We start from the raw sequence: 18999 nt of genomic DNA on the forward strand, positions 1-18999 counted from the left end.
TGTCATTAGTCATGCTGTAGTCTAAGTTCTGCCCTCATTAGTGTCTGTGCAAACTTACTGAATTTAGTGAGAGAAAATGAGGACAGAGTCAATGTATTTTGGACCCGTATTTTTATTCAGTTAAGACTCCTGGTGTATCTTCTATTACCAGACAAGATCCTCAGTTTGAATGGCTGCTCCTGTAACACAGAACTTTCACTAAAACAGCTACTGAACAGGGTGTTCATAATTAGTTAAGGCTGTTTCAGTGGCTGCCAAATGTTACACTTTGGCATCAGCAGGAAAATACAATAGAGAAGAACTTTGCTAGTAACTATATTTTTAATCAAGCACCAGGTTTATAATTAACTGCAGTTTGTAATTAAGTTAGTTCTCGAGTATTATCATAATTTTTGAGTGCCACCTAGTCACAGATTTCCAACCCCTGAATTGTAGATAGGTAGACACTCAGTGAAGTCTGTGAAGATTTGGACTGGATGACCATGGGAAGCAGCCACCAGAACTTGAGATCAGCACTGTTGATATTGCATTCCTACAATTCAGGCCCTTCTCCCAAATCTGGAGCATAACTGAACTGCCTAGCAACTGGAACTGAGAACTTGATTGTATGCCTCATACTCATTCAGTGGGTGACAGTGCAAGTTACATGTGGTAAAAGACTGTCAATTTCACATTGTCCACAAGATGCTCAGAGAATGAGAGAAGAGGGCATGTGGGCACAACGTTGCAGCCTCAAGGTTTTGCTTTGTAACTCCTGAGATTTTTATGAACTCAAATTTATTAGTATGTATGTTACATTTAAATTTATCAACTTGCCTACGTCTACACTTAAGAAAAAATTCAAAATAGCCATGCTCATGGCCAAATCAACAAATACTAATGAGGCACTGAAATGAATATTCAGTGCCTCATTAGCATGCTGCCGGCCACAACACTTCGAAAGTGCCCTGTGTCGCTTGCGTGTGCAGCTCATCTACAGGGGAGTCCTTTTCCAAAGGAACCTGCAGACGTCAAAATCCCCTTATTCCTATCAGCTGATTTTGACATCTGCAGGTTCCTTTGGAAAAGGACTCCCCTGTAGATGAGCTGTGCACGAGCAACACAGGGCATTTGCAAAGTGCTGCAGCTGGCAGTATGCTAATGAAGCGCTGAATATTCATTGCAGCGCCTCATTAGTATTCTTCAATTTGGACATTAGCATGGCCATTTCAAAGTTCTTCCTATGGTCTGTGTCAACACTATCTCGTGTCCATAATGACAGGATGAAAAACTAAGCATCAGAAATGTAGCACTTCAAAGACTAACAAAATGATTTAGGCAGTGATGAGCTTTTGTGGGACAGACCCACTTTTTCATATCAAGAAGTGGGTCTGTCCCATGAACACTCATCACCGAATAAATCATTTGTTAGTCTTTAAAGTGCTACATTTCTGATGCTTTGTTTTGTTGGAGTACAGACTACCATGGCCACCTCTCGGTTACTATTTAGGATGAAAAACTGTTCTGAATCCAGTCAAAGTCAAAACTCAGGCTGCAAAGCTTCACTTATTTATGCACACATACATTCCAATCTCCAACTGGTTTAGGCCTCAAACACGCTGCTCATCCTCTCTGAAGTGCACACTGAAATAAAGGGTAATTTTGGTTTTAGTATCACATTTTTTCATACTTTCCATTTCACTACGTAATGATAAATATTGTCTGCAGGTTACCATCGGCAATCAGATCAGCAACACTGCCTGGGACACAGACCATCGCAGCTACCCCTCTGAGTCCAGAGGATATGTTCACTCCAGGAAACAGGAAATTACCAATCTGAATAGTTTCAAAGAAGTGTTTCTAAACCCTAAACCAGCACTACCACCAAGTGCTGGAGACACAGGCCAGCAGGGGCAGGGCGCAGTTAAGGCTGGCAGCAATTCCACATTATCCCTTTGCCAGCTCACTTCGCTAACGCCTAGGCTAAGGCGCAGCCACTCTGCTCAGCGCAGCCCGCGAGCCTCGAGCAGCCTCTCCGCCTCCTGGGTCTTTAACCGGCGCCGCTGTAGCTTCCAGGCTCGGGCGCCCCCGGTGGGGCCGCTCCCGCTCTCCGAAGCCCCGATCCCGCACTCGGGCCCGCGGCCTGGAGGCCTGGGCAGTACCGCTGCGCTGGGAGGCGGCTGCGCGCCGGGGATCCTCTCGGGGGCCCTGGTCCCCGGGCAGAGCGAAGGGCCCCTCCCGCCATCACCGCCATGGTGAGGAGGCGGAGCGGGAGCCGGGACTGGGAGCCGCCCGCGTGGCCGCGGGGCGGGGGCGCCAGCAGACGGAGCAACAGCAGCGGCGGCGCTTTGGGCCGCAGGGAGGCGCCGGAGCGGCTGCCCGTCAACATGGCGGCGGCGGCGGCTTCTCCGGCGGGCGGCGGGAGCTGTTGCCCCGGTGGGTCGGTGCCGGTGCTCTTCTGCTTCTCGGTCTTCGCCCGGCCCTCCACCGTGCCGCACGGCGCCGGCTACGAGCTGCTCATCCAGAAGTTCCTGAGCCTCTACGGGGACCAGCTGGACATGCACCGCAAGTTCGTGGTGCAGCTCTTCGCCGAGGAGTGGAGCCAGTACATCGACCTGCCCAAGGGCTTCCAGGTCAGCGAGCGCTGCAAGGTGCGCCTGGTGCCGCTGCAGATACAGGTGAGAGCCCGCCGGGCCTGGGTGCTGCTCCCACCGCTTCCCGCGCCGGCGTCGGGGGCTCCCGGTCCTTGCGCACGTGTGGGGGTGACTTACGCTCCCTCCTCTGAGGCGCACCCTCCCCGCCGCCTAACGTGGTCGCGGCCTGGCTCAGGCTGAGGGACCCCCTCCTACCCCACAGTGTGTGTCTGTTCTCCCTACCGCCCTCCCTCCGGGGGTTGCTGGAACGGGGGGCGCGGGGGCTGTGGCATCACCCTTGGCTTCAAGTGCTTCCCCTTATATGTAAACTTCACAGTTTTGTATCTTGGCTTTCAGCACCCTCACTGTAAAAAATACCCCAGTGCCACTTGCTTACAGCCAGCCACCCCTCTCTCAAGTGCACACCACCTTTCACGCCCACCGCCTGCTTCCTTCTAAAGTCCACACGCGCTCTTGCTGCAGAACCCCTGTTCTGACAGCCCCCGTTGCCCCCTCTCTAAAATTTGTTTTGAAAAACGAAGATTTAAGGAATAGAACCGAAATTTCCCTTAACCTGCATGTGCACAGTTCTGCATCCCCAGTTGGGACCAGAGGGGAGGAATGGGTCACTTTCAGTGTTGCCCAAACAACTAGAGGTTGAACCTCTCCAACACAGAACTCTCTTCTCCAGCAACGTCTGTAATCTGACATAATTTTAGTTACCGAAACAGCCACTTATGGAGAGAGTGGCCAAGTTTCCTGGGGTCCCATAAACTTTGTTTATAGCCACCGGTCCTGGCTGTCAGTATTTTGTGCTGTTACTTAGTTGTAATTTATCTCTAAATGTCTTCTAAGAGCCTTGTAAGCAGTGGAAAGTTTGGTAATGTGCTAGAAAACATTGACCTTCCGTCATCCAGAAAATTCATTCTGCTCCAGATGACAGAGGTTCAACCTGTATGATCTGACAGTTAACAATCTTCAAGAAATCTCAGAGCTTCCAGGTGTTGCAATGAATGTGTGTGTGTGTGTGTGTTTTTCCCAAAAGCACAGGATACACAAGTTATTACTGGGATGCTATTCATAAATTAGACTTAGTAGTAGAGTCCTATGCCCTACCACAGGGGTGAGCAAGAGGTGGCCTCTGAGCCAGAGGTGGTTTGTCAGGGTTTGCCCCAGGTAGGCCACTGGTGCTTTATTTACCTGCGCTTCCACAGGTACTGCTGCTTTCAGCTCCCATAGGCCAGACTTCTGTAATGTCAAGCATTCCCAGACAGAAAATTTGGGTGTCTGAATTATTTCCCATCCCATATTTACTGTATGTTTGGGGGCAGACAAAGACTTCAGTCATATAGCCATTGTTAATTTAAGGTAAAATCATCCAGTGAAGCCAGAAACATGCAAAAATGAGGTCCGCTCCATGAAACTGACCAGTAGGATCGTCTTATCCAAATTGATTTAAAGGCAGAATAGGCAGTTAAATGGAGACGAGAAAACTACAGGATTGTAAGATTTCCATTTTAAATAACTTAAGATGGTATTAATGACACAGAAAAGATACTTCCCCACCAACTTTTCCTTCCCTCCCGCAAGTACAGGCCTCCGGGAGGTTCTGCAACAAGACTCATGCAGGTTGCTTCCTATGTTGTAACTATTGATTTCAGCGAGATCCCCCATATCTTCTCTTTGCAGGCTAAGCCTTATCTGTTATCCTGAATTTGACATTTCTGCGCACACCTTTTTGGAGAACTGGCCCATAGTTTTAATTTTAACTTTGAAGAGCCAGTATTGTGATATCTGGTAATGCATTTTTGCTAAACCTCCAATGCATCTTACTCAGTCATAGTCTAATACAGACTTTGCAAACCTTGTCATAGAGGATCACATATTAGTGCAGTATCAGTCTCATGGGCTTCTTGTCCTCTCATTGGTGACGCTATTAGATCATTGAGGTTTTTCATGTAACTGGTTAGATGAAAAGGTAAAATGAGAGCAGTATTAAAGTATCCTAGCACTTTCTGAATCTAACCGAATGCAACTTAGCAGTGTTTAATAAGAGGGAAACCACCACAGGACCAGCCATCTCTGCTGCAATTACCAGTGAGTGCTCCTAGATCATACAGAATGGGAACCTCTGGTCCAGTACAGTCACAATTGCATGTCTTGGATTGACCAGGAAGCAAGCTAAAGAGAAGGGCTTTCAGCTGCATGAGTGTGATAGATATGTAGTGTAACCATCCTCCATAATATTTTTTTTTTTCATGAAATGACTCCCAATAACAAGAAATGGCTGACTTCTTAAATATATAGTTTTGATACCATAGCCAAAGTGTCAGACATTCAGATAACCCCCTTCATACATCCATTGTAATTATGGTAGATATTTAGGTATAAGTGTGGAAGAGAAATTTGATTACTGTATCAGTTAATGCTCAAGGGAGAACACTGAAATATTAAATTCCTTCCCACTTCCCCACAAAGTTCAGAATGGTTGTAACCTCACCCAGCATTAATTTGTGTCTCTGTTATTGTCTGAAAGCTACTCTACAAACTTCAATTTAGGATCTGTCTAACAGTGAAACTACGGTATATGTACACTAATATACATACTGCGTGCAAATTCTTAATATAGATATTCTGCATTAGTGTAAAATAGGAAATCAGCCACCAATTTCTTAATTGTCTGTCACTCGTTATACTGGCTCTTTGGATTACAGTAAATCCCTCTGTCTGATTGTTCTGGAGCTATAGATGAGAATTTTCAAGACCAGTAACCAATCATTGCTACATTAATTGTGTACCATATCTAGCATTAAATGGGGTTAGAAATTAATGATTCATATTGGTTCGGGCCACAGCAGGTTCTTAGTCTTCCCCAGAGGTCAAGCAGGAGTACAGAGAAGATACTGATATATTGGGGTTTAGTTCTGATTTTATTATTTGGAGAGGTTCAAGAGCTGAGGCAACCACGTTTGATGTGATCATACATTGTAGTAGGGGAGTTCTGATAGCAAGTAGCCGAATACATCTCTGATATTAAGATGGATGTTGTAGTTTGGTGGATTTACTGCCATAGTGTCCTCATGAGTCTTTGGGTCTGTCAGTGATGATAACCAGAAGGCTGCTTACGTGTTGTGTGTCTTCGTTCAATGATGCAGGCCCACTGCCTGCATTAGTGTGTCCCCCAAAGATGACAGATCGCACAAGGATCAAAGGCAACCAGCCAGGACTTATTGTCAAGCAAGGTACAAATAAGTTAGCAAGTATAGTATGCTGTACTGATATAACATATATATGCACCTGCTGCAATGGACTGACACAGCCAGTGGGGATTCCACTGCCTCCCCAGGTCAGACAAAGGCGGTCTCTTCCCCCCCTGCCCATTGCATTATGTTGTATACAAGTACAAACAAAGCACACCTCACTGCTGATGATGTCAGGTTCACCCATCTTCCCTCGTGGTTTGGTAGGTCATTCATCATGCTGTCATTTTAGAGCTGTTCCTGAACTTAGGTCTGTATCTATGAGGAGTAGGTACCAAGATCTTTTTTTAATGAACTGATGAGACCTTGTGATTTCAACTTATGATCTGTACTGGTTCTATATTCTGCACCGGGACCAATTGCCAGTTAGTGTTTTGTACTCTCAACCCTGTCTGTGCCAACTTCTGTTAGCAAAAGCCTGCTTCTTGTTCACAGTTAGCTTTGCTCTGAGTCATGTTTTGTCCATAGTTAACCAGACCTATGCTGTGTGGGCTTAGTTCTACCATTTTAAGTGTTTCACTAGAACTATAGTAATATAACTTGAGGGAGATTTCTGTTAACTCAGTAATGATTGCATTCTGAATTATAAACTTTTGACCTCCAAACTTATTTACTAAGGTTAGCATGAGGATACTTATTGCCAAAATGAAATTACCTTCTAAATAAGACAAAAAAACAAAAACAATGGTTTGTTTCATTTTGGAAGATGCTTGCTTCTGGTAAACATCTCAATGTTTGTTTGCTCCTAGGTGATTCTAAGATCTTTTCTTGAGGGGTTGGGGAGGGGGTGGCAGGAACAGACTTGAGATAAGTCCAAAACTGAATAGTTTCTATGAAGTTAGTAAACTTATGCAGTGAGTTTTCAGCATTAGATTAAAATGGAAAAGGTATTTGTCTTTGTTACTGCCAAGAAATTTAAAAACATTGTTTTCGTTTTGGTTTTGGTTTGGGTTTTTTTGTTAAATTTTGTTTAAATTGTAACACAAACCTATTGTAAAGATCATGAGGTGAAAATACAGAAGCAGTGTTCTTGGAATCTGGAGAAGAGAGAAACACCGATGACAAAAATTGAAACACAATCACCTTTGGGTCTCAGGCTACATAAGTGTATCTGTAGGAAATTCCCTTGTTCATGTTTGGTGTTTTATGCAGAATTTCATATTGTGTTGATCCCATGAACATTCCATATTCATCCAGGTAAATTTGTAACTATAATTCTGAATTACACGTGTAAGTCTGCACTTTGACCCTGTGCCATGGAACTGTTGAAGGTTTATTTTGAAGTAGTTCATAGTTCTGTGAATAGTGAAACCTAGTTGTGCAACCTCTCATTGTTTCTTCTGGAAAAATGAACAGCAGAACAAAACTAAAACTTGTATGCATCTTATTCTGATCTTTTCAGAATCCTAAAGGAACTTCAAGGTTCTCTTAAATATCTTTTTGTATTTCGTCATTCAGATGTGAAATATCAAGATGGTTAAGTCCTCAATTCCTTCCCTTTGCCGGCGATTGTTGGCCCGATGCTTGTAAGAGGGAATAGTTATGTTACTGGAGGCAGTACCTCAGCTCCCACGCTCATTGTAGCCTTGCCATAAGAAGGGTAGATACATTTAATAGTAATATTCTAAATGTATATTGATTTAGAAATGTGTAATGAATCTTTGTGACATTAATATGTGGTTTTAGTGAAGTCCAGAGTGACCATAATGCTTTGTATAATTCATAATCTTATGTTATGACTACGTTTACTATATCTAATGAAGTGGGTTTTTACCCACAAAAGCTCATGACCTCATAAATTTGTTAGTGTCTGAGATACCAAATGACTGCTTTTTACACTGCAATAAAATGTCCATAGTTGGCCAGAGAGAGCGAGGCCCATGCCAGCTAGAATTGTTTTGTTGCAGGGTAGATACATCCTTGGATGGTAAAGTTTTAATGGACCTGAAAAACTGAGTACACTCTAGTACAAGGGTCAGCAACCCTTGGATCAGATGCCAAGAATAGAACATGAGCTGATTTTCATTGACGCTCAAGGCAGGAGCTCAGCCCTGCTCCTCCGCACCCCCACCGTGCATCTGGGTGCTTGCTCAAAGCCATGCCACCTGTGGATTAACAAAGACTAGCTAAAGCTACCAACCATCACCTAAACAGTAAAACTCTGCATCTTTATTAATGAAGCTGTTATAAGTAGAACTAGTAGTGACTTTAAAAAGTGTCACCGGCACTCAGACTGTACATAGAGGTCAAATTTCAGCACTCTACCTCGGAATGGTTGCTGACCCCTGCTCTAATGCTTAGGACTTGTCTAATTTGAAAAAGGTCTATTGGTACATTTTATATGGCTTTTTTTCTTTACGGTTTCATTTTTAAAGGAGTGTATTTTAGCACTGATAACTCTTGACCGTATGCGGGCAGGAGCCTTCAAACAACTGAACACGTTTCATGATTAGCAGCAATGAAAGTTTGGTCACATTGTATTGGAATGAAGAGTTGGAAGGACCACCTCTAGAAATAAGCTAGTTTTACATGTCGTCTTACTCTTTGTTCTCTAAGACTATCAATTGCAACAGTGGTGTGTTGGACTCTTAAGGCCTGCAGTAAGGTGATAAGCTAATTTCACATAGGTTGCTATAATAATGAGTTTTTAAGACTTTTTAATGACTGAGTGATGGAAGAACTCTGTATGTCTCAGTCAAGAGACTAATGATCTCCTATAGATACATGAATAGTAAGCGTCACAAGGTCAGGCCAGAGGACTGCTACATTGTGTAGAGGGAGAAAAGGCCTGGTAATTAGAAGTGGATGGCTGCAGGACAATTAAAAGCAGTTCACAGGGACCTGGCCTGGGCAGGTTGGAGCCAGGTGACCCCACTTCAGGCCTGGCAGAAGAGCCTCTCCAGTTAAAAATGCAGTGGGGAGGAGAGATGGAGAGGCAGAGAGTGTGCGCAAGAGATAATGTGCGAGAGCTAGAGATATACTAAGTGGCCACAGGGGAGGGAGTCTGAGAAGAGGTGTTTGAGCTCCCTGTCCCAGAAACCAGCTGTTAAGCCCAGCCGCAGTCCCAGCAAAGGGAGAATGGTACTGACATAAAAGCTGGCTAGGGAAAGAGGGACCCTTGCCATACAAATAAAAAACCAGAGTATTTTGCCAGCAGAAGACATAACTTTTGTGACCTTCTGTTATAATTACTTTGATTCTGTTAGCGTCATTTGTAAAACTGGAAAGTCAAACATCTAAAAGCTAAGAAATGCAAATGAAGGCCAATTTTGCATAGACAGTATGATGCATCTTTAATTGCATATTTGTACTAATTCACCCTCTGGGATCCCGCACATGAATCATATACATTATGGACCCTGCTCCAGGAATGAGGCAACTATTCAAGATTTCAGTTTATCCTTCTCATAACAATGTGTGGTTCCAAGCCTTGTTTATTGTATATTATGCAAATCTTTCACAGTATACAAAATTATTATTTTTCCACAGGCTTTTCTATTACAGTATCTTATTACTTCAAAAACATTATTGAATTTATCTTCACACGTTTTTTGAGAAATGAATAATAGCTCCATTTTTCTGACAAGGAATTGAAGCATAAATATTAAAGCCAGCATTTCCGCAAATCATCTCAAGCTCATGAAGGATGGATCCATCAATGGCCATTAGCTAAGAAGTTCAGAGAGACAGTCCGTGTGCTCCTGTTGTACCTAAACATATGACTGCTTGAAGTTGGGCCTGAATGATGAGGTTGATCACTGGTGCTGGCCTCTCTTGGAAGTCAGAATCCAGGACTAGATGAATCGTTGATGTTATCAAGTGGGACCTGTCTTATGTTCCAAATGCTTTGTGAGTTAGTCAGTGAGTACTCTTCTAGTACTATCATCATTTTACAGGTATGGAAATTGAAAACAAAAGGAAAAGTGACTTGCCCAAGAAGACACACTGACTTAGTAGAAGAGTTAGGATTAGAATTCGGGACACCCTGATCTCCATTTTTTACAGGTAGAAGTGTTTTCATCAATGCCTCTTGTTAACTTCAGCTGCATTTGTGAATGCTTGGTGGTTATAAAGGTCTGTCACAAGTGGAGCACCCATAAAATGGACACACAGTTAGTAGTTACATGCCAAACATTTGGGTTTCAGTGGCTTCCTTAACTCAGTTCTACACATCAGAGTTTAAGTGAGGTTATCTTGGGTGGTGTTTAAAGTTCCTTGGTTACAAAACTTCCCTTTCTGAAGTTTCCCGTTTTTGTTCTCTCCCCACTCCAACTTCTATAGTTAATTAGGAATGTCCTGCAGACAACAGTATTATTCACTACACAACTCTCACTTATTATCTTGGTTCTTGTAGAAAAATATTACCTAATCATATAATTAAAGATGTTATCGTGATGCATAGGCACGAGAGTGCAAAAATAAAGTTAACCTTAAATCTGACATTTCCTAACTTTCAAATGTTTGATTTTTTTGCATTGTTTATATTCCGTTAATATATTTTATGTAACTTTTTAGCTTTCAAAAAAGAGAAAGCAAAAGCAATTTACAGCTATGGAGATAAATGAGTTTGGTTAAAAAGCTTTTGAATCTTCTTAACTCCTATATTTATCAATGCAATATTGAACGAATATATACAGTCACAATTCAAGTAAACCTTTAAAAATGATTTTACTAGAGAAGTACCAGGTATAAAAGTAGCCAAAGTAAACAGTGAAAGAGAAAATAGATATAGGAAGCTGCAATATGAGTATACCACATTTTGTATTTATTTGTTTTTTTAACCAGAGCCTTTAATATTAATGAAAATTAATCTTATGTGTATGAGGCCCTATCAAACAATCTTACTAATATAGTTTACAGGTAATATTTCAGTAGTTGATGACTTGTACGTTGGAATACTTCACTGGAAGATTTTTCTAAACTTACATTTATGATTAAATACAAAATTTACTTGAATGTTAATAGCTTAGGCTTTTTCACATAGTAATTATGAACATCTTGAGGTGCGTTTGTTTGTTTTTCTGGTCTAAAACCCACAGGAGGGAAACTTATTTTGTTTTACTGATGGTAGCAAGGCTGAAGAGCCCTGCTATAGACTGTCTCCATTGTCTGATCCCAAGTGAATGGGCCATACAAACAGGAGATACTGACTATACCAGTGTTTCTCAAACTGTGTTCCATGGAACACTGGTGTGCGGCGCAATGTGAGTAGGTGCTCCATGAAAAAAATTGCTAGCAGTATTTTTCCTTCTAAAATATCAAATACAAAGTTGTGTGTCTCAAAATACAAAGGTATTTTAATAGTATTTATTTTGTAGGTAAATTACTATTTGTAACGCATTCATAATATTGTAGTTATGCGACTCTTGCCAAAAGAGATCCAAAAATGCTCTTCCAATTTTTAAAAAAAAATCAAATGTATTTTACAATACCCAATTTTTTCTGCATTTCTTTTTCATAATAATGTTAAGTTTTAAGGAAGGACACTCCTCTTATGAACAATATTGTCCTTTCTGTTTTTTGTACAAAAGAATTACACTACCCATCCTTCTTTCAGCTGTTATGGATGTTTTGTTTTGGGTTTGTACTTAATTTTTATACTTAATTATAGGGCTGCTAACCATCCTCCTATTAGAAGGATGTTAGTTGTTCATTCAGATGATTTTTTGTTCTTAGTGTTTTTTTTTAAGTGTCTCTCATTTTGCAAACTCTTTTAAGCCAACTTTTGAGCCTTATTTGCGGCAATTTTTCAGTATGCCTCCCATGTCCCCCAGACCAGCATGTATGTGTTCCATCAGTATAGTCCAAGCCCAAAGTGTTCCCAAAAATAATTTGGGAAATGCTGGACTGTACTATGAAACTAACGAAAATGAGTATGTAGAAAGATAATTTTTATTTTAAATTTTCAGTTATACTACCTGAATGTTAAAAGTGAAAACTTAGTAGGTAAAATAGTTTTGTGAGAATTTTAAGTAATGTTCCTTTAGCTATGGCTTCAGTCTTGGATGTATATTTGTCAAAAGGTCAGATGCTGTGTCCGGCAGTTACATTTTAAAGAAGTATGCAAGTTTCATTGTGTGTTTTAAAGTATGGAGTGTATCTCTCATTTGATAAAACTCCTGTTGGTTAATGAAATGGTGCTGTATGTCTGGGTCTATGTTTTATTGACTGGCACATGTTTGTTTGAGTTTGATTGTGTGTTTATTTATAAAACGCCATTCTTCCTTCACCACCCAATTTTCTTGTTCTTTTGTGTGCATTCAATCCACACCCTGGCAGAAGTTTGAAAAATTCTATACTCCATTCTAGAAATCTCCTTTTTACTAATCATTTAACATTTTTTACAATTTTAATTCAATGGAAATTCTGTATTTTTATTTTCAGTTAACTACACTGGGCAATCTGACACCTTCAAGCACTGTATTCTTCTGTTGTGATATGCAAGAAAGATTCAGACCTGCTATAAAATATTTTGGGGATATCATCAGTGTAGGACAAAGACTGGTAGGTTTACTAATTTTTTTTCCAACTTCAGTAACTATTTAAACTATAGTAACAAAGAGCTAGCCATGTTAGTCTATATACTGTCAAAACAAAAAAGCAGTCCAGTAGCACTTTAAAGACTAAAATAATAAGTTATTAGGTGATGAGCTTTCGTGGGACAGACCCACTTCTTCACATCATAGCCATATGAGAACAGACTCAATATTTAAGGACTTAGTCTTTTGTTAGTCTTTAAAGTGCTACTGGACTGCTCTTTTATTTAAACTATTTGCAAATTGTCATCAGTTATTCGTGTCTTATGAAGTCCAGTTTTGTATACTATGTATTCACCACTCTAATACTTAAAGAGCTTTTCATTCTCATGGATTTTTTTTTCTTGCAGCTCCAGGGTGCACGGATTTTAGGAATTCCAGTCATTGTGACAGAACAGTATCCCAAAGGTCTCGGAAGCACTGTGCAAGAAATTGATTTAACAGGAGTTAAACTTGTGCTTCCAAAAACAAAATTTTCTATGGTATTGCCAGAAGTAGAAGCTGCATTAGCAGAGATTCCTGGAGTCCGCAGTGTTGTCTTGTTTGGGGTAGAAGTATGTACTTGTTTGTACTACTTTATTATTACAACGGTACGGTTGAAAATGTGGTTATATATTGGCGTCTTGGCACAAAGCATCACAATAGTGCTGATACTACTTGAATGTTTGTTTGCATTCATGTCAGTTGTTCAAAATAGATAATCTTGTAAAACTTGCAACTAAATAATTATAAATTGCATTTATAAGGCTAGATTTTGCAGTCATGCAATTTTATATTCAAAACTCCCATTGAGTTAACTAGTAATTTAATGAATGGAAAATTTTATTTTGTACTGTAATCCAGTGGATATCTTTATAATGCTGTTGTTTTTCTGACAGACTCATGTGTGTATCCAGCAAACAGCATTGGAATTGGTTGGCAGAGGTATAGAAGTTCACATTGTAGCTGATGCTACCTCATCAAGAAGTATGATGGACCGAATGTTTGCTCTTGAGGTAATATGAATAATTCAGAAAGCTGGGTTTTGTGCTCGGATCTCTTATTGTTATAAGCCATTGAGAAAGTCACAAGCATATCAGCAAGTGAATAACTCGGCAGACTTGAAGAAGCATTGAGATTTTAGTCTTGTAGTCCATCCACAGAAGAGGTCACCAAGGAGCAAGAAGGCTAAGATTTTTTTTTTAACTTAAATATTTTGGTGACTTGTGACTACAAGGAGAGCACAGAGTTGGTTATATTTGTGTCAGAATCTGGGATCCCCTCAAGAATTGTGGGACATTTTGCAAAACTACTGGTTTTTCCAGCCCCTTATGTGACCTTGTAAGATAGAATTCTTCATGAAAAAGGCATCATAGAATGTTTTATAGATCAGAATGGTATTTTGCTTGGTGGGCTACTGCCATTTAACCCTTCAAAGTATAAAGGGGCTCCAGTTGTGAAGTGCCTTCCAACATGCCCCAAAAAAGAAGCAAATTAAGTAAAGGTCCTGCTTGTCTCTAAGGAGCTAAAAATCTTTAACTTGAAGTTTTTTAAAGAGTTTCTTCATCACAATTAGAAAAATTTTGGTAGTTTAACTGAACATAGAAATGCTGTAAGTTACAATACATAATGCTAAACAGTTTAAAAAGTGCAACTGCATTTCACGCACAACTTTTGTTTTAGGGAAAACAATGCAGTTTAACAAGCTTGTAATCTTTGTTTGTTAAAAATCCAGGATGGAAAAGGGAACTGTATGGGCACTTAACATGGGAAATTTGGCTCTGGATTTTAGCCAATGTTTGAAAATTAAACTCTTAATATGACCAATATTTCCATAGACTAAAAAAGAATGTTGCACATCTTTCATGTCTAGTAAAACCTTAGAGCTAAAGGAAAGTCAACAGTATTGAGCTTTTGATAAAAACGCAGTAACTTTGATTAAGTGCAAGCTTAAGGAAATCTGCCACAATGTGTAAGACACACAAGGACTGCTGTCAGAAAATTTAGTCATAGACTCATCTGCAGACTCTTCCTATTGCTTAGTGTGTATAGCAAGAAGAAAAAAACATTTCTGCATATTTGCTTAGAACAAACACCACATATCTTACCGGTGTGCAAATCAGTTTTTCTATTTTTAATAGCCTGGATTTTCTCCAGTCAAAATGGATCCATAGTAATCATATAAAAAAGTAGCTGCACTGACGTCTCCTTGAAGGGCACTTCAGACAAGTTAATTAGTTCTAAATAACTTCATTATTTTGCTTTGAGGAGTTTGTCGTAAATGTTAGTGGTTCTCTAAATGTTCAAAGAACACTTGCTGGTTCTCTGGCATGTTGACAGGTTAAATGCTGCTACTTCTCCTTCACTTCTAGCCACCTTTATAAGCTTCTAGTTTTCTTTTTGCAATAGAGAATCTCTACTAGGGCTACTGCTGTATACTCTAGGGGAGACACACTGAACACTGCCCTCAGGAACTGTGGTTGGGGAAATGAGGACCAGAAAACTAGGACGTGTTTACAGGAAAGTGGTAGGATAATAGGACTGACTGTCCTAAGGTGTGTTCTAGGATTTCAGAGCATTTGATAACCCCTGCTTTAGACTTAATTCATCACAAGATGAAATATTTAAAGCCTTATTTTTTTTCTTTTTCACTGTATTTATGGGTTAAATTTATCTATCCCACAGGGTTGATGTTAGATTTAGTTAATTAATGTGTTGCTTCAGATATGCATATTATCTTTTAAGGTCCTCTAGTAGAGGGCACTATGGAAGAAAAATGTGTTTAATTCAAAAAGCTTCTAAGTTATTGATGCTTAGTGTATTTAAAATTTTTAGATTAGACTCATGCATCAGAATTATTGTATTCTGACACATTCTCACATGAAACTGGAATAGTTCTTCACTCTGTCCAGTATTATTGTCCAACTTTTTTTCTGCTGCCCTCATCCTTGTTTGCATCCCTCTACTCTGAGCATATTACTCCTTTTTTATGATGGGCTACATATGCTGAAACACGGACTATATGGTGCCTGGCCTGTAATGTTTAGATTCTGACCAAGGAGAATCCTGCATGAAACTCAAGTGTGGGCTAGAACTGAGGAAGACAACTTTCATCTTGTGATCACCTCTTCTGCTGTAATATTTCAAATAGATCGAAATGTATAACATAGCCCCATTTAGAATTCAGCCCTGCATGTTGGCTTTTTTTTTTTGTCTCCAAGAAGCAAGTTCTAAAAATTTTTTTTCACCAAAACCTAGGGTTTAGTTAGGCTAGAATGAGTATGAGCAATCTCTGAAACAGCGTGCAAAAATTCTCCTAACTCAAACTATCACAAAGCTCCTGTTAGTTTCCTAAGTTGCTGCCAGAAGGCTATGTAAACACTTCAGCTTATGTCGTCAGAACATATGTTGCTCAGGGGTATGAATAAACCACCCCCTCCATGACATAAGTTACACCAACGTAAGTGTCAGTGCGAACAGTTCTGTGTTAGTGAGAGTTCCTCATGGAAATGGTTTTATTATGCCAATAGAAGAGCTCTCTCCTGTCCGCACAGGGCATCTTCACCAGACATGCTGCAGTACAGTAGATGTAGACATTCCACAAGTCTTTTCCAAAGACATTTAATAGCCCCTTACATGGAAAAGTAGTTCTCTTCTTGAGCTAAAGAGGCTACTGGTTTCTTAAAACAGATCTACAAAGCCTGCCAGGGTTTCCATGTACTACAATATGTATAGAACAAGATAGCACATATCTTAAAATATAAGTTTACTTTATTTATACTTGTATGAAATAATCTCTTATCCTAATAATTTTAAATTTTATGTTGAGAATATAGTCTAGTCTTTCAGAAGAGATCTCTTTGTGTAAAATGTCCCATTACACACGAAATAAAGGTTTGCTTTGGTAATAACAATATTGATGTATAACTCTGAAAAAAGGAAATACATCTTCAGAAGCAGCTAATTTACTGTGGTTGTAATATTTCTTACCTGCATAATTCTTTTTATCTGTGAATCTCAGTTTTTTAAAAAAAACTGCATGAGTTAAGTTTTGAAAAATTCCTGCCCTTCCCTAGGAGGACTATTAGCCTCACTTTATTTATGGAGGAACAAGTTGGGGTGGTGGTGACATCCTTAAATGCACGTAGAAGATTTGAACTAGAGAAAAGAAAATCTTATGAATACCATGCCTTTGTTTCAACTCAAGACTGTTCTTCCCACCCTATAAGGCAGAACAAAATGGAACGGACATTTCCCCCTCCCACAACACACGTAATTCTTATTGGCCACCTAGCTTTATCCTTCCCATCCATAAATACTGGGAACAGAACAGCACGGGTTTCATTGCTGAGTGAATATTACCGAAATAGTTTGCCAAATGGAGAATATGTGCTTATCCGCATTTGCAAGGGTCTTACCTTTTTCTCTCTTCTATCCTTTTTCTCTTTTAGCGTCTTGCTCGCACTGGAATAATAGTTACCACTAGTGAGGCCATCTTGCTGCAACTGGTAGCTGATAAAGACCATCCAAAATTCAAAGAAATTCAAAACATCATTAAGGCAAGTGCGCCAGAGTCAGGGCTCCTTTCCAAAGTATAAAGAGGGCTTTCTGAAGGAGCAATACCCTGTCATCTTTAAGGAAGAACTAAGGCTGTAAGTGGACACATGCACACATTCTCCCTCAAACTTCAGTAGACATGTAAAACTAAAAACTGACATATTTGTGCTTGCCTTAGCAAAACTTGTCTGGGTGCCAGAATGTCATGTTCAGTCACAGCTGTCAAAGACATTGAATACCATAAGATGCTTTTACTGTCAGATGCTGTTTATTTAAATAAAAGAAATTCAACAGAGGTGCCTGTTAGTCTATACTGTACCCACTGATTGTTACATATCTCCAAAAACTGCACATTTCTGTGAAATCTCTCAATTATTCACTTTGTAAAAGTGTACTGTGATATTCTGCTTCACTTTTGTATAGATGGAGGTAAAAGTGATGTGATAATATGCTTTAACTTTGTGCATAAATTAAACTATTTTAATAGAACAGAAGTTCGATAGTACAGAATAGATGGATTACATATTTACACTGTATGTCTTTTAGAATAAAAACTAAATGCTTTGCTTATTCAGTAGACAGGCCAAGTACTGTGGCTCAAGCAGCAATCGAGGTTTAATTATCTTGGGTAGTGGAAGTGGACTACGCTGATTCTTGATTATTCGAGATTTTGATTCGCTAATCCTGTTTGAATGTTCTGTACTTTAACTAAAAGATCCAGATGGAAGCAATCACTGGGGTCACAGTCCCTTTCAAAATTATGAAGAAATCTGGCAATTTGTTAATGAGATGATCTAATTGGTTTACAGTAATTCACAGCAATTGGGAGACTACTTGCATTTTCAATTAGGGGAAATATTCTAAACTCTTCAGTTTGTTACTGAAGGCTAATTATTTCTAGAAATGTCCTTGGATTCTTTTAATCCTTATATGACTAGATTTAATAAACTCCATCTGGTTTCTAGTTTAAGCCAAGCAAGCCCTAAACAAAATAATCAACTTTTCTGGTCTGTTGCAGACTTCTGCAGCACTGATGATTGGAATATATCTTAAAAGTTTAATTTACAAAGAGGCATCTACAACTTGTTGCTATATATTTTGTAGCTGAAACAAAACTTAACATTATTGTTCCCATTGAAAGCACCTTCGTCTTGTTGAAATGGGTTTTAAAACTGTTCTGTAATGTTTACAACTAGAATGTAACTTCAGAATCATTCAAAAGTTTTTCTTAATTTTTTAAATTAAGTGAAACAAAACATTGATCTTTTGGAAATAAAACTAATTACAGTAAGGCTGTGTCTGCACTAGCCCCCTTCTTTGAAGGGGACATGGTAATCAGCCTGGGACAGGAATACTAATGAAGTGCTGCAGTGAATATGCAGCACCTCATTAGGCTAATTCTCCCCGTGCCAATTTTGAAGTTGCAAACTTTGAAGTGCCGACATACTGTGTAGCCGCAGGCACTTTGAAGTACCTGTGCAACTTCGAAGTGCCCCAAAATTTTGTAGCGGTATTTCAAAGTGCCTGCAGCTGCATGCCATGCTGGACTTCAAAGTTTTCATCTTCGAAGTTGGCAGCGTGAGAATTAGCCTAATGAGGTGCTGCATATTCATCACAGCACTTCATTAGTATTTCCCACTCAGGCTGATTACCATGCCCTCTTCGAAGAAAAAAGGGGCTAGGGTAGACACAGCCTAAATGTATGGTTGAAATGATTTATTTTCCCCACAAGATGGTTCTAAGGATTGTATAACCTTTATGTGTTTAAAGCAAATAAAATGTTAAACATTTACCGTCTCTCTTTCTCTTGTCGTATTTGCAAAAGGGAGACTCCTAAAAGTTATTACAGACGTTTAACAAAGACCTTATTCTAGCTTGTGCTGCTAGCAAAATTCCCATAGATGTAATACAAATTTTGTGCAAAAAGACTAATGACAGAATATGGCCAAATGACTTTGCTCATGTTACTGAGGTAACCTATTTTGTGCTCTCAAGTTTGAAGAATGAGCCTCACTCTTGTGGCCTGCGGTAGGAAAGTGAGAGAAAGGAACAGTT

At 39.7% G+C, this 18999-nt stretch overlaps 1 protein-coding gene across 1 annotated transcript; it reads left to right on the forward strand.

Moving 5' to 3' along the window:
• The first annotated feature begins 1927 nt into the window (after positions 1 to 1927).
• On the forward strand, positions 1928 to 18751 carry ISOC1 (isochorismatase domain containing 1). The gene is made up of 5 exons (XM_074994146.1): positions 1928 to 2657; positions 12257 to 12376; positions 12759 to 12962; positions 13287 to 13403; positions 16839 to 18751. Exons 1-5 carry the CDS (start codon positions 2232 to 2234, stop codon positions 16983 to 16985), a joined length of 1014 nt encoding a protein of 337 aa, XP_074850247.1. The 5' UTR covers positions 1928 to 2231; the 3' UTR covers positions 16986 to 18751.
• The last annotated feature ends 248 nt before the right edge of the window (positions 18752 to 18999 follow it).

This window comes from Carettochelys insculpta, chromosome 5 (assembly GCF_033958435.1).
Source record: "Carettochelys insculpta isolate YL-2023 chromosome 5, ASM3395843v1, whole genome shotgun sequence".
Taxonomy (NCBI): Eukaryota; Metazoa; Chordata; order Testudines; family Carettochelyidae; genus Carettochelys; species Carettochelys insculpta.

Bases quoted from the DNA above. Each gene is read 5' to 3' on its own strand.
- ISOC1 (XM_074994146.1), top strand. From the start codon at position 2,232: ATGGTGAGGAGGCGGAGCGGGAGCCGGGACTGGGAGCCGCCCGCGTGG. The intron at 2,658-12,256 runs GTGAGAGCCCGC...TTTTATTTTCAG, and splicing joins TGGTGCCGCTGCAGATACAG to TTAACTACACTGGGCAATCT. The intron at 13,404-16,838 runs GTAATATGAATA...TTTCTCTTTTAG, and splicing joins ACCGAATGTTTGCTCTTGAG to CGTCTTGCTCGCACTGGAAT.